This window comes from Balaenoptera borealis, assembly GCF_965194805.1.
Source record: "Balaenoptera borealis genome assembly, chromosome: 2".
Taxonomy (NCBI): domain Eukaryota; kingdom Metazoa; phylum Chordata; class Mammalia; order Artiodactyla; family Balaenopteridae; genus Balaenoptera; species Balaenoptera borealis.
The window spans coordinates 74,199,194-74,221,983 of record NC_138867.1 but is presented as its reverse complement, the minus strand read 5'-3'; the positions used below and the strand labels follow the sequence as shown (position 1 = coordinate 74,221,983).

The window sequence follows — 22,790 nt, the reverse complement described above, 5'->3', positions numbered from 1 at the left end:
TAAGAGCTATAACGTCTGCAATTCAATTGTAAGTTTACTATAGGTTTTTTCAGTGTTCTTTCAATACATTTTTCTTGTCTCGAATCACTCCAAACTTTCAGAGGAGGCTAAGAGACAATGCTCTTTGAAGTGCCAGTTGGGGACATCAAGCACAAGGAACTGTGTTACAACACCTGCTACAGACTGAACGTTTGTGTCCCCCCCAAAATTCATGTTCAAATCCTAACCCCCAAAGTGATGTTATTAGGAGTTGGGGCCTTTGGGAGGGGAGTAGGTCATGAGATCAGAGCCCTCATGAATGGGATTAGTATCCTTATAAAAGAGACCCCAGAGACCTCTCTTGCCCCTTCCACCACATGAAAACACAGCAAAAAGACAGCTGTCTATGAACCAGGAAGTCAGCCCGCACCAAACACCAAAACTGCTAAAGCCCTGATCTTGGACTTCTCAGCCTCCATAACTGTAAGAAATAAATTTCTGTTGTTTTTAAGCCACCCAGTCTATGGTATTTTGTTATAGCAGACCAAACTGACAAGGACAACATCTGAGTCAGAGACCACCAGAGGAGGTAACAAATGAGTCAGGTGAAATGATCAGCAGAAAGAGAGTAGGGCAAGAGATGACCACGATCATAGGGGTCCCCTCATTTCGTAGAAATCTTAGGTAAAACAAAAGAACAGTCTACAGAATGTGGAATACAGACAGAGTTGGAGCAAATTTTATTTATATATCAAAAGACAGGATGATTCTAGGTAGCAGAGAAAGTAATCAAAAAACTTAATAGACTATTATCTAAGCAACCACAAGATTAATCAAATTATAACCGTACCATATTAAATGAAATAATTCCAAATGCATTGTCATTTGACAATATTGTCACAGTAACAGTCCTTGGCCATCCAAGCTTCACATTTGCTGAAGGTTTCTAAAATAAAAGCCCAAAGTAAATTAAGAAATTAAACATAAGAGGAAAATAAAAATTATTTTTAAATGATTTTGGTCTTTAAGTAATCATTCAGAATATGAATAAAAATACAAGTATATTTTAACGCACAGATTAAGAAAATATATTAAAACTAAGTCAACGTGGTTAAGTTCCAAACAAGAATTCTTCAAAAGAGTTCTGAAAACCATTTATCACTATTAAAATATAAATTGTTATAACTATAAATAATCACTGGCTAGTAATATATTCTAATTTCATTACTAATATAACAGAGAATTAAGTAACAGTATGAAATTCTATTCATATGTGATTTTTTCTTACACTATAGAAGGTGCTGAAACTTAAGAATTAGTTATTCTATAAATCATAGAACCAAATTAAAGCTAAACTATTAAAGCAATTTTTCTAATAAATATGGGAAGAGTTTGCTACATTTCTATTAATATTCAATAGCAGCATAAAGAAATACGAAAAAAGAGTGTCTTACAAAAGTAAAACATGACTGCTTCAAGTGCCATTTTCACAAAAATTTTAATCACACCAACCCAATCATTCTAAAAAAATTCTCAATTCACTTCAGAAAAATTAACTAGAGCAGTGTTAGCCGTCACTGCCTCAGTCATAAAGGACAATTAAACCTTAGGCTAGTCAAGCATTTTTCCCAGGGGCGCTCCAAATTTATTCTAAGGCACAGGGACCTCCCACTGCCAAGCCTGCTTTTTGTACCCTTCTCCTTTGAACTCAGAAGTCACGGTCATTCTTTGTGCATCTGGTAGCAGAAGAGGGATAAAAGAGAAAAGGGCCAAAGGGAAGACAAGGTTTTCCTGAGCATCTGTCATGGCAATTCCTAAATAAGCTGAATTAATCCAAAAACTAGCTGTAGAATCTTCTAAACAAGATTGTCTGAGGAATAACAGACCGTGGAATTGCCGAAGAGATTGTCAGTTCTGGCTTCTATGAAAACCACCACCAGGCACTTAAATTGGCTCATCTCTAGAGAAAATGATTTTTAAGCGTTGTAAGATTTTTATGAGTTTAAGCTTACCGGGGAAAAAAGGAATTACCTGTAAAGTTAGGTGAAAACTAAAAGTTTCATCCGGCTCCGGTAAATCATCATCACATACTGCTATGTACACTGTCCTATTCGTTTCTCCAACAGGTATAAAAGCTGCAGCATATGTGTCAAAAAAGTCACCGGTGTCATCTCCATACAGCTATCAAATGCAAAACATAGACAGTTCTTACATAACACAGTGTTAGGACAAGCAAAATTGATGCTAATTAGAGCAATCAACAGGCAAAAAAAACATGAATCATCAAATGACACTGATGTTTATAAACAGGATGTGGAAAAACAAAACAAATATCTAACAACTAATAAAAATCACCTTAAAAAAAGCATTATAAGAAGAAATGATTCTACATAAAAACATTTGTTTACGCTCTAGAAGGTAAAGGAATCATTACATAGAAAAGTAATAATTATATAGGAAAGTAATGATGTGAAATTTTTTTCTCCGTCTCTTGATTGATCTGAAGTGGATTACAGCAAACCTAACAGGGAAGACAAATTGTAGCTAAAACTCTCCCAAAGAAGAGGTGTTAAGTAGCCTGCCAAAATATATCAGGAAAATCAATTATTTCCCTATCAGTCTTAAAGAAACTACTCTTTCCAAAGCTTTAAACCTGAAGTTTTATTTATATTCTCCCACAACACCAATAAGGACCCAATTCTTTTAGCATACCAATTTATTAGTCGTCATAAATTTTTCCTCAAAACTTTTTAAGACTTCATTCTGTAACATCAGCATTGCTAAGATTCTCAAGGGAGCAATAATTATGAAATTATAATGGAGCAACTTCTTGTGCAAATCCAAATGAGATTTCTTCTGCCAAAGAACCCAAAATGAATAACTTAGCTACTAGAAAAAAACACGATTTAGTATAAACTAAAAATGAAGGATGTCTATAGAGATATTGTAGTCAATTTCTAGTTCTCATTTACAAAATAAAGTTAGTTTTAAATACTTGAAAAATCCAAGTAAGTTGTTAAGGGTGTTAGAAAACTTGTTCTCATACCTTAATATAAAAAGTGACACAAAAAAAGTGGCACGGTCTTTTTAGAAAGCATTAAATATCAAGAGACACTGATACAAATAAAGAGAAAAACCACAGTAATCCAACCCAAAAATTCATTTAACAATCCAAAATATACAAAAATTGATATGTATGCAAACAGTTTCATCAGAGCAATATTTACAACAGCAAAAACTGGAAGCAAGCTCTATGAAAAACTGCTGAGAAATGATTGGGAAATGATGACCCCACCATCAAGAAAAGTTGTGAATACGACAGAGCAACCTGAAAAAATTATTAGGATACGATCAAAATTATATGTAAAAAGTTATCAAATATAATATATATTCAAACTAAAAATAAATTCAATAAATATATATACATGTCATAAATTAAAAACTAAAAGCAATGCACAAAATTATAATACTGGGTTTCTTTCATAGATAGTTTTTTTTCTTTGTCTCTTTTTACAGTGTTTCCCAATGTGACAATTTAACCTATTGTTTAAAAACTTATTTTTTAAAATAAAAATTCCAAGTAGTTTGGGCCTCAAATATATCAATGTCCTTAGTGGTCATATGACATGATTTTCTGGTTAAACACAAACACAAATACATGTACATATAATCTATCTACTAACTAAACTGTGTGCAAGATAGAGCAATAGTTTAACAAATTCCATCTATCTGCTACTTAATATACTTAATTTCTCCCAAAAAAGGAGCTCTCTGACATAAGAAGCGTTTTTTTTCTAATTGCCATTTCTCTACATTTAAATATTTCATATATTTTCTCTAAGCCACCTGATACTAAGTAATAAATCCAAGCAGAGATAACGAGAATCCAAGTTATCCAAAATAAAATGTTCTTTTACTTAGAAATACTTCTTCATATCTTGGGGTTTTATTTGTTTTAAAATAAACATATGAACATTTAAAAATAATCAGCCTATATCTTTAAAATACTATATCTTTACTGTCAAATGCACATGCTACCTTAGAGCACTCTATAAACTTCTAACAGATATAAAAGGAATAAATCGTTTATCTGCAAATTGTTTATCATAATGGAACTACTCAATCTCAAAGAGTTAAAAAATTCTTATCACTGAAACTAAGACATTTCCTATCTATTTCCGTAAAAACAGAACTACTGTCATTTCTTACCGATACAATTGCAGTGACATTTGCTGGGTCTCCTATCCTTTCAATGACAAGACGAATAACTGTTGTACTTGTTTCATTAACTACAAATTCTGTTTGTCCAGCAAACCTTATTTCTGTTTCTCCAAACACAAAAGGGATGAATAAAGCTGAGAGAAGATTTACTAATAAAGATGCAGAGGGCATCCCTATAGGGGAAAAAAAAAAAAAGATTTTGTTCACAAAATATATCCAATATATTTTCATTACGTTGCATTACCTACAGATAAGAGTGAAGAGTTAGTAAGCAACTAAGACATAAAAATCCATCAAATATTAAGCCATCCAATTCAAATGTGTGATCACAGAAGTAAGTCAAAAATCACAACCCTCTTCTGCGGTACTGTTTACTATCCATAAGTACTTTTTGTTATTTAACTTACATATTAACATAATAGTTATAACTTGCCTTAAACTTATTTATTAAATTTAGTTTATTAAAAAAATTTGTCCCTCCAGGGCTTCCCTAGTGGCGCAGTGGTTAAGAATCCACCTGCCAATGCAGGGGACATGGATTCAAGTCTTGGTCCGGGAAGATTCCACATGCCGTGGAGCAACTAAGCCCGTGCGCCACAACTACTGAGCCTGCGCTCTAGAGCCCGTGCTCCGCAACAAGAGAAGCCACGACAATGAGAAGCCCGCGCACCACAACGAAGAGTGGCCCCCGCTCGCCGCAACTAGAGAAAGCCCGCGTGCAGCAACACAGACCCAACACAGCCAAAAATAAAAACAAATTAATTAATTAATTTAAAAAAGAATAATCTTTAAAAAAAAAGTCCCTCCAATTTATTCTAAGTAAAACCTAAGCAGCAACATGAAAGTTGAATTAAAGCCCATCTTCCCCCAAATCAAACCGTAAAATACAAGCCAAAACTAAAAATTACCAAATGGATTGATAATCTTAATGGGACATTATTTATTTGATGATTATACAAATATGAGCAAACTCTTGGAACTGTTACATAAACCAGTTGAAGCTAAAAGTTTGTATCTTGTTTGTATCTACTTTTCCCATAGTTTTGTCTTGAGAATGCTTTTTAAAATTTTTTAGTTATTTCAAGGAAATGCTAATCCTTTCAAAGAACACGTAAATTTCCAGGACTTAAATTTCTCCCATTTTACTAACTAAAATACTAATATCACTTCTTAGAAAGTGTCCATGTTGCTTTAAAACTAAGGAAATTTGGCAAAGTGTTTCTTTCTTTTCCATAACTCTTATAGTTTTCTTAGTACAATGTGTGTGTTTATGAGTCATCAATATTGTTCCTACTTTTAACACTGTGTAATTCAAGTGTTTTCAAAAGCATAACAGTGTAGTGGCCTCTTGAAAGAGCTGCTATTTTGTAATGTAGATGTACCTCTAAAAATGTGAACAATTTATCTCACGGATCATTAAGATTCCAAAGGATTATGTGATCAGTCACACAAACGTAACAAGTTCATGCGTTTTAAAGAAGAGTTGCATTATGTACTCTATGAGCCAAAATGCTTCCTATTAATCTTTACCTTGGTCAAGATGTAATAAAATTTTCATGTATCTGGTATTTCCACATGGCGAAACATGGCTTTCTATTTAGGAACTACCACATAAACGAGCTCTTGATATATTTTAGGGTTAAAATGCAATTTTCTCAGTCGAGTGTATTCAAACAATGCAGTCTGGGATTGCCTAATGATGTCTCACATGTTTATGGCTGCAAAATCCATAGACAGGGATGCAGAGTTCAGATAGAGTCCAGGAAACAGACGTAGACCAACAGGGACAGAGATTCTGGAGCACTGAGGCATTTTTTACACCTGTGCCTTCTCTCTTAGAAAGCTGCCATGGGGCTAAGGGACTTGGGAGAAGAAATAAAATAGTTCTCCCTCACCAACTCTTCCTCGACTTCTAAGCCAGGAGTGTGTACTGAGAGAGAAGGAAAGAAAAAAGATGAAAGAGAAGGAAAACAGGAGAAAGCCTAGGTAAGGCGGGAAACTGGGAGATCTGGGCTAAACCAGAGACAACTGAAGATCTTTTGTGGAATTCTAAAGCCAGGATGATGTTACATCTCACTTATGACAAACAGTGGGAAAGAAAGAAACTAGGGACAAGAAAGAGAATACAGGATGGAGGGGTGAGGAGGTAGCAACCCAGCCCTTGGATGTGTAAGAAAAAGACAACTTTGGTCTGTTGCAATTTTGAAAGAAAAATCTCAATTCCTTGAACATGAGATGTAATAGAACCGTGAGCTAAGAGAAATAAGATGACACCTGAAGTTCTAAGTAAGAAAAAGTGAGAGTGAGTTATAGCGTGAGAAGGGCAAATCATGTATGACTGGGAACATAAGTTCCCAAAATCTGTCATGCATAACAATCAACTCCAACATTTGTTAAAATGCTGATTTGCAAACCCAGAAATTCTGATCCAGTGAGTTTAGGGTGGGGCCCAGGAATCTGCATTTAACAGACAGCCCTATCGATTCTAATACAACTGGTCCTTGGGACACTCTTTGAAATACATTATCCAAGAGTGTGAGAAATTATGAGGGACCTGTCTTGGAGGAGGCATGAAATAGATCACATTTGTAGCTTTAAGTTAATTACTGAATTTTTCAATGCAATACACTTGAACTTACTGCAGACGTCCTCATATATTTTTCTACATATTACTATATAGCATTTTAAGATTCCATATATCCTGAAGAAAAAAATGTCATGACCTATAGAACGTAATCATAACAGCAAATGCTTATATAGTGTTGTTCTATGTACTTTATACACAATAACACAATTAATCTTCACAACATCTCTGTGAAGAAGGTGCTAGTATCATTAACCCTATTCTATAGCTCAGGGAACTAAGGCACAGACAGAGTAGTTAACACAGGCAGTGTTACTTAGCTAAGTAAGTGGCTATGCAGGATTTGAACCCAGGAGTCTACCTCCAGACTCTCTACCCATAACCACACTAGACTGTCTCTTACACGTTATTCCTACAAATCACACATCTCTCTGCCTTTAATAACATGGTAGGTAATTTATGCTACATGTTTCCAACCATTCTACTATTTTAAACTCATGCGCAATAACCAAAACTACCATAAAATTGCATACTTAACGCATCTCCTAAAAGTCTGCACCTTATTATTCTGAGAAACATGAAATTTATTTAACTAAAACTATGGTTCTCTTGACTACTTTAAATATTTAACATCTTTTAATGTCAGGACCAATGAGCTCAAAAGGTGCATTCCTGCAGTCTCCCAGGCAATTAGATCTTGTGGTTAAGTCAGTAAACTCATTTTAAATTGACTCACATCAGTGAGTTTTGAGATTATGCAAAACGAACAAACAAGCATCACTGGAAATGCCTCCAATTCTGTGACATCATTGATAATTGAATCTCCTCTGCTTTCATCTTTTCAACTTGTAAGAAAAGTTGTTGAGGCAAAGTTGGCATTCAATAGAAGTTAGAAGATGAAGCAAAAGCTTTGAAAGTGAAGTTCCCATTAGAAGACAGGCATAATGACACAAATGCTGAATAGTTCCTTTTTTAGGGTAACTAGGTACATTTTCCTCTATCATACTAAAAATCTAGTCTTTGGAATTCCCTTTATTAAACTCATAAAACTACGCGTTGGTAACTGACACAACACATAAGTCTTACGTCTATTTCAGGTCACTCTTCTCTTATTAGATTTAATGAATGTTTTACATGACCCACAAGACCACCTATTTTAAACGTCTCTATAAAGTGAATTTCAAACCACATATGTTTAAAGATCATTATGTGCTTAATTCATATTCTGTCACAATTGTGAAAGAATAATTTTAGCTTCACTGAATCATTCCTCTGCTCTGCAATGGCATGATATTCTAACATTCAAATCCTCTCATTTCCAGCTATCATCCATGTTACCCTCACACCTCCCACTCCTGCTCAGCATGATTCAAAAAAAAAAAAAATGAAAATTGTTCCTGCCAGTAGATCTCTTAACTCTTAATCAATCTCTTATTGTGTTAAAACAATATGAGATTTAGGTTACTTTCTTACTTATTTCCTGGATTATACTATGAAGTTTGCATAGAGTCCTGAGAGCATGCAGACACAAAGTCTCAGGTTCTTGCATTTTAGTAATCATATTCAGCCTATCCAACAAGTCACCTAATTCTACAAAAAATACTTCAAAACTAAAATCAGGAATATATTAGAACAGCTCTAACAATGCAAACTGGTTGCTTTCAGAAGAGCAGCTTACAGTTTGGTATAACATCTGTATACTGAGCGCCTACTATACATTGTATAACACCTGTGCTAATCACTGAGGACACAAAGACCCACAAGAGATGGCCCTTGGTTCCAAGATACCCACAGGGATGGGCAAAGGATTTAGATCAGGCCATCAAAGCCAACAAGACACAATTCTGATGAAATAATGCCATCTGCAGCAACATGGATGAACCTGGAGATTATCACACAAGTGAAGTAAGTCAGACAGAGAAAGACAAGTATCATATGATATCGCTTATATGTGTAATCTAAAAAAAAAACAATGATACAAATGAACTTATTTACAAAACAGAAACAGACTCACAGACTTAGAAAACAAACTTACGGTTACCAAAGGGGAAAGGCTGGGGTTGGGGTGGGGGGGGCAGGATAAATTAGGAGTTTGGGATTAACATATACACACTACTATATACAACATAGATAACCAACAAGGACCTACTTTATAGCACAGGGAACTCTGCTCAATATTCTGTAATAACCTAAATGGGAAAAGAACTTGAAAAAGAATAGATATATGTATATGTATAACTGAATCACTTTGCTGTACACCTGAAACTAACACAACCTTGTAAATCAACTATAGTCCAATATAAAATTAAAAAAATTTTTAAAGACAATTCTGAGACTTTTGCTTAAGCATAAAGATGCAGATTCCCTCTACTGCTGGATTCAGGATCATGTTGATTGGGGCCAGTTTTCTCTGAAGTCTGAAAATGAAGCCAACACAGCCAAAGACAGATCTAAGAGGTGGAGAAGAGCCAAGTCTTGATAATCAAGCTCAGGTTACTGAATCCAGTTTTACCCTTGCCTTTTCAGTTGCTGAGGCAATAAATTACATTTTCTGCTATAGCCAGCTTGGTTTGGATATTCGGTCACTTCCAGCATCAATATTTATCCATTAAATTCAAACCTGTGACATTGTGAACTCATGTTAGGATATTCCAAGTGGAAGATCCCTCCTGCTCCCCTCTCACACTCAACAGCCACAGTCTTTTCTAAACATTTGTGAAAGGACACCACACCAGCTATCTTTCCTGTTCTCATGCAATTATTACCACCATCTACAATATTTTCCCCTCCACCCTGAAATGGACAATTACTAGTGAGAAAATTTAGGACATGTAGACAAACCAAAAATGCTTTCACAATAGAACAAAGCAGGACAGGAGTATACCACACTGACTCAGAAAAAGTTAGTGCCCTTCTGATTGTCCTAAGGAACCCCAATATCATGCTTCTTCAAATTAGCCAGGCATTAATTCCTTTCTCTTGCTTTTTTCCCTTAATGCCTAGCTCTTCTTCCCTTCTGAAAATCTACTGGTGTTGCTAATTTCATTCCTCACTTGCATTACTTAGCACAGAAACATACTAAATTTCATTTATTAAAAAATACCTGCTCCCACAATATGTTATAATAATCACTGAATTCTAAATTCTGTTTATCTAGGATATTACCTTCCTCCCATCTTGCCTCTTATTAATAGGTACCTCAGGAAAGGTAACAAGTATACTATATTTTGAATAAATGGGAATAGTCTTCTACCTTAAGTTTCGATAAGTCTGTAGAAACAAAATAGAATAAAATATATAAATGAGAATCAGGACCCAATAGATGACAATGTAAAGAAAAACAGGAGAATTCAACTGATTTTGCTGATTTTGAAGTAATCAACTTTCATACATAACCTTTCATCAATGTGAAAGTTAACTTGGTCTTTTTAAGTTTCACAATAAAAACTGTACAACCTCTGTGAATGACAGGACAAGGTGAAAAGACAAACATTACTAGTGATGAATTGAAGAGATACATTGACCTTTCAGCTTCAGCTGTTGCCTTGTCAATGCCATAGCAAGCATCTTCCCACGGTGTGACCACCAGGTAATTCATACTAAAAATATGATCCTAATGGAGCAAGGTTTTCAAGTTTAGACTTACTTGAATTCTATTACATTTACTAAAGAGCATTCTAAAACTATAGAATTACTCCTGTGGAACAAGAGAAGTTTCATCATTCATATCATCAATTATTCAGCCTCTAAGAATTCTTAATTTGTGTTACTGGTATTTGGCGAGTACTACAAAAAATTGGCCGTTTCCTTCTTCCATACCAAAATAGAATTTAAATGTGCAACTTTCAAAAGCAAAATAATCTAATGTTACAAATTGAGGAAATGCTAAATACTTTGAAATGATAAAGGGAGGGACTTCCCTGGTTGCACAACGGTTAAGAATCCGCCTGCCAATGCAGGGGAAATGGATTCAAGCCCTGGTCCGGGAGGATCCACGTGCCGCGGAGCAACTAAGCCCGTGCGCCACAACTACTGAGCCTGCGCTCTAGAGCCCGCGAACCACAACTGCTGAGCCCGCGTGCCACAACTAGCCCGCACGCCTAGACCCCGTACTCCGCCACAAGAGAAGCCACCGCAATGAGAAGCCCATGCACCACAATGAAGAGTAGCCCCTGCTGGCCGCAACTAGAGAAAGCCCACACACAGCAAAGAAGACCCAATGCAGCCAAATAAATAAATAAATCTTAAAAAAAAAAAATGATAAAGAGAATAGTCTCATAGTTATTCCGACTATAAATGATGTTTCTTACCTTTATTTTTTATTTTTTACTTACTTTACAGTTTTAAGGAATATATTTTTAATCATCTTTAACATATGTAGAGGTAGTACAATATTAAAAAGGAACAAAAATTAAACAATAAAAAGTCAGTCTCCCTCACTCCAGCCCCCACCAGCCAAATGCTTCTTCTACCCATAGTCCATTACAGTTATCAATGTCATCTGTCTCTCATGAGAGAATCTATTATACACGTATTAAAATGTATGTCTAGGGATTTCCCTGGCAGTCCAGTGGTTAAGACCTCACCTTCCAATGCAGGGGATGCAGGTTCAATCCCTGGTTGGGGAGCTAAGATCCCATATGCCTCCTCGTGGCCAAAAAACCAGAAACATAAAAACAGAAGATATATTGTAACAAATTCAATAAAGACTTTTAAAAAAAATGGTTCACATCAAAAAAAAAAAAAAATGTACGTCTATAGGAGAAAATGCCTGCAACGAATTCTGTTTTCTTCTACATACAGACTACAGGAATCAACACATTTTTTCAAGACAGTGGTTAATAGAGAGGTAAATACTAGGCTTCGATGTAGACATTCATGATGGGAACATATTTATTGTCTCAACTACATCCCCATCAATATTGTAGATCTCATCAATAAAATGATGGTTTCCGCTGACTTTTACTATACCTATCAATTCACCCTCTAGGGAACAGTAGACACAAATCTGGAAACCTGCACTTTCCTAGATCACACATTATCAAACCTACATTAATTAAGACCTACATTAAGCATGATCTCTACACCTGAAACACAAGAGCCATCTTGAGATCCCCTTTTACATCATCCTGGGATTCCCTTTGATTCGTCCCTGTGTTTGATCTCCTGTTTGCTGATTCCATGTTTTCCTCTTTTTTGGTTTACTTGGTTTATTCCCTTGTTTTGATGGAGAACATCCTCCAGTAACTTCCCAAGAAAGGGTGTGTAGAGATAAATGTTTTATGTCTTGCATATTAGAAATTACTGTAATATTAATCTTCCACTTAATACTTTCACTGGGTATAGAACTTTAGGTAAAAAGTTTTCTTTCATTATTTTGAAAGCCTTGTTCCATTGTTTTCAATGGAACAGTGTTGCTGTTAAGAAATCCAAAATCATTCTGATTCTGAAGTATTATATCTGTTTGCATATTTGTGTCATCCCCTCTCTGGAATGTTCTCCTCTTTGTCCAAAAGTGTTATGAAATTGCAGGGGATTTTTCTTGGAATGGGTTTATTTTTGTCCATTTGGCTAAGCACTCAGTCAGTTCCTTTCAATCTGACACACATCCTACAGACTTGGAAATTTTTCTTATATTATTTCACAATGATTTATCCTCCTTCCATTTTCACTGTTCTTTCATCCTGAAACTCCTATTATTTGATACTGGTATTCTCTGACTAACCCTCTGATTTTCTAATCTTTAATTCTCTCTAATTTCCAATCCTTTGATTTCTGACCTTTCAGAGAATTTAATTCATCATTAAATTTCAATTCTTCTACTAATTTTTTTTAATTTATGCCACTGTGTTTTCAATTTATAAGAATTTAGTGGTATCCTGTTCTTCTTCCTTTAACCTCTTTTCCCTTTCAGAAAATACTTATTTTTTAAAATTTTCTATTCTCTTTATAGTCTCTGTTACCTCCAAGTTGCTTTGGTATTTACTCTGGAATCTATCTTCTATGTAAAATTTCTTCATTATCCACGAGATCATGTACTCTCATTTTCATAAGTCACCAAATAAGCATATCACAAAAACCATTCAAGCTGCTCATATCTGGATTACAAATGCCCATCAAGGAAAAAGGATGAACAGTGTAGAGATGCTTCAGTTCTAGAGCACACATGCGGAGCCCTCGAAGATTATGGATTTCAATTGTGCTCTCTCAACGCCACTTTGGCAAAACGCAAAATGAAAGCTTCACTATACTAAATCCTTTGAGACAAACTCAGAAGCGATAAATTAAGTCAAGATATGTTCACGCAGCCGCCAAATCTGAGTGTGTGAAAGGCAGCTCTGTCAAGGAGAAGTGAGACACACTTGCCTTTCTGCTCCTTTGAAACACAAGGATCCTGTGTCTAAAGGAAGGTTTCTTGAGCCACCATTAGATGGCACCCCTCCATCTTCCAAAACAATCTATAAACAATTTCTCAAATTATGAAAAGAGGTTATAAGAATTTAAAGACAGATTTTTGCCACCCATAACTCTCTACAACTACAATTTTTAGTTCTTCATAGAACTCAAAGACAAAAGTCACAAGAGTAATTTTTTGAAATTAAGATCTCACTATTAGAGCTCTAATAGTTCTAGTCTTTCCTCTGAGATTCAGTATTAACCTAAAGAAAAAAGGTGGGGAAAGGTTCTCTCAGCCACTTTGTGTGAGTTTCCTTCTATTCTGTACCTAGTTATTGAATATCATCTGTTTTTACTGAGCATGTAGGTGCTTGTATTTTCTAAATGAATTATTTGCACTCATGGCAGGTAAGGGAGAGAGCTTCATGATATAAACCCAGAGGTTTCAACCCAAAGAAGCCTAGAGATGTGTGTTTTTTAGTCTAAACTGTGTTTACAAAATAACACTAAAAGAATTTTTGCCAAGATCAAATGTGAATATTTTGCATTTTAAAAAATGGATTTCTAGACTATTTTGAAAAATTACAGAACTGGCAAATCTGAGTCCACATTTTTACATGACATCAATTGGCTGGATCTGTCCAGCAGCTGTTATTTAGACAGACAATTTGCTCTCCAGTACCCTGCCAATGTCTCCTCAGACTAGGGTCAAAGAGGCAAGTAAAATATTTCTTCTATTTATGCCAAAGGTAGAAAAACAAGCACATGTGTGTGCCCACACATACATATGGATACGCACACTCACACACTTTGCAGACTGCCTCCCTGCAGTTTCAGGAATTTGATTTTATAAGACAACGGGAAAGCATTCCTGTTATACCTGAAGATCCTGCTATAGATGCTATGAAGCCTGTAGCTGGACACTGCCAAGGCCTCTGGGGGTATTGAGCCCACAGATGCCTCTAAAGCAGGAGGTAAGTACCGGCTCTGGAGTCAGACATGGGCTCTACTCTAGTCTCAACCATCTTCCCAGCTGGGTGACTTTGGACAAATTAATTCACTTCTCTGGGCCTCAAGTTCCCTCAACTGTTAAAGGGAGGAAAAAAGAACAGCTACAGCACTGGGGTAGTTGTAAGGTTCAGTGGAAGGAATTCATCCCAGCATGCCACCAAGTGCCAGATTCCAGGTTCTAGGCCTTCAACGTCCATATGGTCAAGAGACCAAAGGAAATAGATTGGGTATCCTAGACTGCCCGTGTAAAGACCATCCTCCCACCCACCCACCCTCACAGCAGCAACATTAGAATGAAAGGAGGATGTCTGTGGTAAATGCAAATGTTGAGAACCTAGGAAAGTTCAAAAAGCACAATGAAAACCCATCAGGTTCTAACTTCAAGGTCAGAAGGGGAATGAACTGCAACATGGTATTTGAAGAACAAAATGGTGGGGTTCCTGATGTTCCTGGATGACCTGCAAAACTTGAACCAGAGTATCAGCTACTTCTACAACACTGTACCTGGCATGGGAAGCACAGGTAGAAGGGAGGTCTGGGAATGTGGGAAATGCCCACCCTCCTGGTCCAACCTATCAACCCAGAAAGAGAGTACTTTTCAGAGTTAGAAGAATGCATTTGTATTCTATCTGTAGTAAAGTGAGATTCTTCCTGAGGGAAAAAAAACAGGGTAGAAAAACAGAAGACAGACCAAGAGACCCTGAAGGTGTGTTGAGGTCAAAACCCCTGCCACAACCGCTTTGTGCCAGAGCCCAGTGATATCTTCAGGCTTAAACACTACACACTTTTAACCACCTGGCTTCTGCTGGGTCATCACCATGACTTTACATCATGATTTCGTAAATAAATATTTATCATTTTCATAATGAAATAGAAAAACAAAACACATAATTTAACTAATTAAAGTCAATACTTTATTCTGATTTTCTTTAATTTTTACCGAATGTCTTTTTTCTGTTCCAGGATCTCATCCAGGGTACCATGTTACATTTAGTGGTCATGTTTTCTTAGGCTCCTCTTGGCTGTGACAGTTTCTCAGACTTTTCTTATTTTTGATGACCTTGGCAGTTTTGAAAAGCACTGGCCAGGTATTTTGTAGAATGTTCTTCAACTGAAATTCATCTGATGACTTTCTCATGATTAGACTGGGGTCACGGGGAAGACTTCAGACATAGTGACACTCTCCTCACATCGTGTCCAAGGTACATTCTATCAAAATGACATCACTGTTGCTGCTGCCCTTGATCGCCTGACTGAGATACTATTTGTCAGGTTCTCCACTGCAAAGTTACTGGCCCCTGCCTCTGCCCCTTTCCATACTATACTCTTTGGAAGGATGTCACTATGTGCAGCCAACTACGCTTTTATTTTTTTAAGCTTCTTATTGCTTTCCTTTAAATCAAACAAGTTCAACTTCCTTTCATCCATCCATCCACTTATTAAAAACTAAATCAAGCATCAAAACATCTTCTAGATATAGTATTGTAACTCTGTAATAACTTGTCTATGGAATCTAATTGAAAGATGCAGATACTTCCATATGTATCCTTGGAAGATATGTACCTTTCAGGGATACATATGGAAGTCTAATAGAAAGAATAAAATATAGGGTCATTATGAAGATATGTTGCCAAATGGTTGGTTAATTAGCAATTTCAGATTTTGCTCCTCAATTTCCTTGAAGTTATAATGTGCATAAGCTCATTACTGCTTCTGTTAATAAAACTCTTGAGCTACTTCAGGCAGTCACTTAACCTTGTGAGTCTACTTCCTCATCTGTAAAATGAAGTAATAAGTCTACTGACTTTATCTGGCTAATTTGACCTTGGATTTATTTACCAAGTCCACAAATATTCTGTTTTAGAATTCACCTATTTTTTTCTTTAATCTTTATCAATTCCTCTATCCTGACTGGTTTATTATAGTATTTTTTTAAGATTCATAAATTTAAAATTATTTTAGTTTTCATTACTCCTTAGCCTCTACAGCTATGGTTTTGCTCCAAGAATAGCTGTGGCTGCATCTCATAGGTTTTGATAAGCTAAGTTTTTGCTGTTATGATATTCTAAAAATTTTGTTACTGCAGATATTAGTTCCTCGGTAAAACAAGGATTATTTAGAAGAGCTGGGTTTTCTCTTGTTTCCAAGCAGAAGGGAGGTTTTTAAAAATTTATTATCATTTTTACTTTTGTTTTAATAAAAAGTAGGCTTTTATTTAATTTTGTTCATAACATTCTGTTTTCTGTTAATCTCTTTCACTTATTAAGTATGAAACAAAACTGAATTGTGCGAGCTAAACAATATATGGGGAAAAAAAAAGAAAAAGGGGGGGGAAAAAGCCCTTAGTTCTTTGGTCTCACCAAAATTTTGTTAAGGTAAAGTAAATAGCTTCTTTAAAGTAACTACACTGCCTAAATATGTAACGTTCAGATGAATTAGGTAAAAATGATAGAAAATCACCTACGGTCCAGATGAGTAATTCCTCTTTCCCATTTGTAAGGTATTACATGCCATGCAATCTGTTATAACTGCCAGGAGTCCTCTTCTAATTTAAACAAATTTAGATACCCAACCCCTTCAATTAGCAATTTTCAAATTTTCCATAGGGCCTCAAGAACTGTTCAAAATTTTAATGTTAAAACAAAACTAATTTGAAACCAAAATGTCTGAACACCTTCTACTCTTCCTTCAACTTCCATAGTCCTCAGCAACTTTGAAACTTGTAAAACTTAAGACTGGATTACAAACATTTCCATCCCAAAAAGTTTGAAGCCAATGACCTTTCAATATTAATTTATTTCTCCATCTGTCTCACACACACTGAACTTGTGAGAAATAGATTTAATGTCACCTCAGTATGCTACCATGTTTTGTCGATATACTTGTATCTCTAAGGGAAACCACTGAGATTAACCTTCTCACACTGTCCAATTACACAGACTGGTTTACAAATAAAAAGCATCACAATAAAGCCAAAAATCCATTTTGATAAATCTCTACAACACTTTGTAGATAACAAAAGTATCCCTATCAAGCAGGTCAAAACTTCCAAATGCTGAAATACTCTTCACTGAACTTATTATATACTGTTAAGCACCCTCCGGAAGTGCCACTAACTCCAGAGTAAACTCATTTCAGGCTGGATTTTGACTAATGTTGTAATAGATGTTATTAGTGTTATAACATCTATCAGAGCATCATTTCAAAATTCTATGTCAAAGTTTGAAATTTTTCCAGTTCAGGGAAAGCCCAGGAGTTTATCATTAATAGATCGTTGAGATGGGTCTGAGCTGTATAAAACATTTTGAAAGATCTTCTGATTTTTCATTATAAATATTTGTTAGGTTTCATTTAAACTCATCTTTACAGAAAAGTAAATGCCTAATAACTATATTGACTTGACTCTTTCTTGCTTTCATAAACATGCTTGGTAACTGTATCTGTGCTTTTCTCAAAGCATTCTTTCTAACTCATCTAATTTTTTTCTTGTCTTACTTTAAATTTCCACTCTTTTGGGCCTTTCATGGCCATGATCCACTGCCTACACGTATTCCAAAATTAAATATTTCTCTTCTTTCTTCCTCTTAAAGGATATAGTGTTTGTTGTTTGAAATGTAGCCCAAACTCTACTTCAGCACTATGCTAGGCATTGGGAGGATGACAGAGTTAGATCTGATTAAAATTTTCTTACAGCTATGATATAATGAAAGTTATTAATTCCTTGGAATCCTTAGTATGTAATAAGTATGAACTAGTCCAAAACAACCATGGTGCAAATATGTCACCATGCCATTATTTCTCCAAATTAAATTAAATCCTACTCAAGGCTCATGCATCATGCTAAAAGGAAATCCAGTTTTACCTCTTGGAGGCTCTTTACTTGAATGCTCCAAGAATTCGAGTGGAGTATGCATTCCTAAAAAAGGTCTGGTGTCTCCCAGACTCAAGTGCTCCAGCTGCCACTGAGCCTCAGAACCCCGTACCCTGTCTGAACCTGGCCCTCCTCCATCTGCCTGGACCTGCTGCCTCAGGCTGTGGCCCTCGTGCCACACTGCTCCCAGCTCCCAGCACAGGTCAGCACCACCTTTCAGAGGAGGGCCACTGCACGGACTGTACCACTTCTTCAGCCCACAGAGTCCCTAACCAGCTCCCTCCAGCAACAGAGTTTACTGTCAAGTCCTCTCAAGAGCTTAGTCTTTTCGTTCATGCACACAAGTTTGAAAGAGCTCAAAGGAAACCCATGTGCAGCACGTGGACCCTATTGCTGTACCGTGGCTGTGTCTAACATTCATTCATCACTCAACAACATTCAAAAAATACTTACTGAGTCTCTACTATGTGCCAGGCATTGTCTAAGGCCTGAGCACACAGCAGTTAACGTGACCAAAATCAAGACATTAAAATAGAATTCCCTCTTGGGTTTCTTCCTAGGTAAAGGAAAGGTAAATCCTCTTTAGATCAGTTTTTGCCTCCCAACTATGCACTCCACATAGATGTGTAAACAGTTACTGGAAAATGGATTGTACATCTTAGTAAATTCAAAATTAAACTAAGGTTTATTCTTCTTTGCTTTCATTACTGCATCAGAATGCCTATTAATACTAACTGCCCACATTTAAAATTTTATATTTCAAACACTTTAAGGATTTTATTTCCCTTCCCCCAAAATTCCCTCTCTTCCTCCATCACCAATGACTGTCTCCCAAAATGGAACACCCATACTGCTAAGAATAATCCACCACCTACGCTTCTGACCCTATTCGTTCATGCTTCCTTAAGACTTTACCCCTATTAGTCTCTCTACCTCTTCTCTACCTTTTCTCTTCTCCCTCTCCTTCCTTCTCTCCAGCCCTCCCTGTGCCCCAGACGCAGTCAAACAATACCCTGTCCTCAACCTTGCTTCCTCTTCAAGCTTCTACCTCAACTCTATCCTTCCCTTCAATATCAAATTTAAACTTTCCCTCTTAGCAATCTCAACTTTTCCTAACCCCTATAAAAGACTCCCAAGTCCAACTCTTAAATTCTCATGTAAGCTCCAACCAATATTCCCCAATATACTATGCAATGCTATGCCCACATTTTGATCAGACTAAAGAAATCTGTTGTGAATCATGTTTAGGAAAAAAAGTGGTATAGATACTATACATATCTTCCTAAATATTCAAAATACTTAAAGCAAACAACAAGCACCAAGATGACCTAAACACAGCAGACTTAACTTTATTTAACCCATCATTTCCCAAGCCTATAATGACCACAGAACAATTCACCCCTACTGGTATCTATGTACATCCTGAAGAACTAGACTCATATTTTCAACTACCTAGACACTTCCATCTAGCTACTCTTAGCACACTGTCTAACTTAGAGTAACTACTCAATAACTGTGCATTACTGTTATTAATTCACCCAAATAATACTAACAAAACCATAGCTTCTATAAGGATGCATCAAAAAGTAGTAATTTCCACCAGGTTGAAATTATTTTTAGCAACTAAGACAGGAATTCACTTTAAATGTCTCTGATTAGTTGACTTCTTAAATCATTTACAGATCCCTAATGGCTAGTTAAGTAATGAGCCATTAGCAGTTATACCTTTCCTTTAGCAGATCTCTAGTTACTTTAGCCCTTTATATTGGTTTGCTTAACCTCTCTGCAACTTAGAGTAAACAATTTAAACTATTTTGTCATTAATACAGTAATACCAGTAGATAATCCTTCTGCAAAGACCTATTTTTTAAGAAGTACTGCATCAGAGCAATATGAAGTCCTTAAACATTTTTTATAAAAATATTTATAGGCATGAGAAAACGTTCAAGGTTAAAAAGTAGGATGAATACAATATTACACTATGAGAGCATTTTTATTTTTAAATGTCCGTGTTCACAAATAGTAGTTAGATGAATATATAACATGGCTGGTATGAGTCTACTATCATAGAAAGTTGGAACTGAAGTGCATTATTCCACTTTAAAATTGGATAAGGGCACTTGCAACAGGTTACAGATAGCTGCCAATTCTTTGCCACTCCTCCTTTGACGGTGGAATCTAATTCCTCTTTTCTTGAATCTTGCCAATAAAATGTAGCATAAATGTGACATTCTGGATCTTCTGAGGTTAGGTCATAAAAAGTTTTGAAGCTTCTGCCCAGTCCTCTTGGAATGCTTGCCCCAGCAGAAGCCAACCACAATTTAGGACATGTGCCTCCCTTGAGACTGCCATGGTTTGAGGAAGCCCAAGCTAGGCACATGCAAAGGCTGCAAGGAAAGAGAGATACCTAGACAGCTTCTAGTTGTCCACACATGCCATGTCCAGACATGACCTCACAAGTCAGACCAGATATAGGAGTAATTAAGTGTCAGATGACTCATCCTCAGCCACTATCTGGCTTTAATTCTGTGATGAATCCCAAGCAAGATGACCCCTCAGCCCTTCAAACCCCAGACCTGTGAGAGATAATCATAAATTAATTTCAGCCACTAAGTTTTGGGATGGTTCATTTATGCAGCAATAGACAACTTGAATATCTCTGTTCATGATCCTGCCATTTTAATATATATTAATTCCCCAAATCAAATATGTCACTTTAGTTCTTATTTAAAAGAATGAAGAACATCATATTATGAAATATTACAGTCTATTTTAACTGAATTTTATGCTACAGTATGTTAACCTAAAACATAATACTTTATGTAAAAAGTAAATACTAAACATACACACACATTTATGTATACAAGTGAGTATCCACATAGGAAAGTACTGAAAGAACAGTGGTCAACTTTAGGTAAAAAAAATTTGAAGTGATTTTGCTGTTTCTTTGTGCTTTTCTACATTTTCCATAGTTACCACATTTGAATATGTTTTACTTTGGTCATTTCTGATCCTGTTTTTGTTTCTTGGGGCTTTTTTTTTTTTTTAAATAAATTTATTTATCTATTTTTTCTTTTTTGCTGTGTTGGGTCTTCGTTTCTGTGCGAGGGCTTTCTCTAGTTGAGGTGAGCGGGGGCCACTCTTCATCGCGTTGCGTGGGCCTCTCACTGGCGCGGCTTCTCTTGTTGCGGAGCACAGGCTCCAGACGCGCAGGCTCAGTAGTTGTGGCTCACGGGCCAGTTGCTCCGCGGCATGTGGGATCTTCCCAGACCAGGGCTCAAACCCATGTCCCCTGCATTGGCAGGCAGATTCTCAACCACTGCGCCGCCAGGGAAGTCTGGCTTTTTTTTTTAATAAATTTATTTACTTATTTATTTATTTGCTTATTTATTTATTTATTTATTTTTGGCTGCGTTGGGTCTTCGTTGCTGCGTGAGCTTTCTCTAGTTGCGGTGATCGGGGGCTACTCTTCACTGTGGTGTGCAGGATCCTCATTGCGGTGGCTTCTCTTGTTGCGGAGCACGGGCTCTGGCACTTGGGCTTCGGTAGCTACGGCACACAAGCTCAGTAGTTGTGGCTCGTGGGCTCTAGAGTGCAGGCTCAGTGGTTGTGGCGCACAGGCTTAGTTGCTCCGTGGCATGTGGCATCTTCCCGGACCAGGGCTCGAACCCGTGTCCCGTGCATTGGCAGGCAGATTCTTAACCACTGCGCCACCAGGGAAGTCCCTGATCCTGTTTTTGAAAAGCAAAATACAGATCTCTGAAACTAAACCCTAAAACTAAGATCATTTAACACCCCCATCCTAACACTTGAATTGTGGATATAAATCCCCAGGGCTTAATTATAATCCAAGAATTACAACCTTAGAATTCTGTGAATGTATTCTCAACCCATTATCAAAATACGGAACTTCTAGATATGTTTAGTACCCAAGTGTGTTTATAAAACAAAAAAGGCAGAAACATCATTTAATCAAAATAAGAATACAAACAAATCTCTCATCATCTCTGTACCTTTCCTGTTTTCTTCCTTATGTTCCATTCTCCATTTTCTTCTTTCAGCTGCAATACATGACTTGAGAAGAGAACACAGTTCCCCCCACACGTGTTATTTCACATCCTTCTATGAAATCCTTTATACCCAAAACTTACCTTTGAAGAAAATTCACAAGTGAAAGGAAGCCTTTAATAGAATTCATTGCGTGTATCGACTACAATATCTTTCATCTCTTGACTTTGCCTTAGGAGATCTGGTGTCACGAACTGAAATACAGGGAGTCTTTTTCTCATAATGCAATGACTCCCTCAGACTTGCTCCTTTTTTTATTTTGCCTTTGATCGATGTGTCCAGGGTACAGAATACTTTGAAGTTATACTACCCACTCGGCCCTCACTTTCTAGCATGGTAGTTGTCCCTTCCTTCCATCATAAAATTTATCAGATTAACTGGCTTTTTTAAAAAGATGCATCACTTTTCTGTCTGAATTTTTTTTTTTACAACTCATGAAGGACAATACTTTTTTTGTTAATTCTTATTCTTTCAACTTTAAATTTTAACTTCATCCTATTTTAAATCCCGAGTCCCATTTACACTTACAAAATCCACTGAGAAGGTTGAGGTTGTGAGAAGGTAGTCAGACGAGGAGTGAAGGGTTTACAAAAATTGGCTTACTTGAATTTCTCCTCTAACTTGGACTTGCTTTCCCGTTATCAGAGCACAACCCCTCCC

General features: G+C 36.5%; 1 protein-coding gene across 1 annotated transcript in view; it reads right to left on the bottom strand.

Moving 5' to 3' along the window:
* The window catches only part of ADGRV1 (adhesion G protein-coupled receptor V1), a 566,898-nt gene that overhangs the window by 523,036 nt on the left and 21,072 nt on the right, over positions 1-22,790 (bottom strand). The window contains exons 2-4 of the mRNA XM_082378598.1: positions 4,189-4,373; positions 2,011-2,160; positions 830-925 (exon numbers count right to left, since the gene is read on the bottom strand). Of these exons, the coding sequence (XP_082234724.1) occupies positions 830-925; positions 2,011-2,160; positions 4,189-4,373 (431 nt within the window). The remainder of the gene's footprint in view (positions 1-829; positions 926-2,010; positions 2,161-4,188; positions 4,374-22,790) is intronic.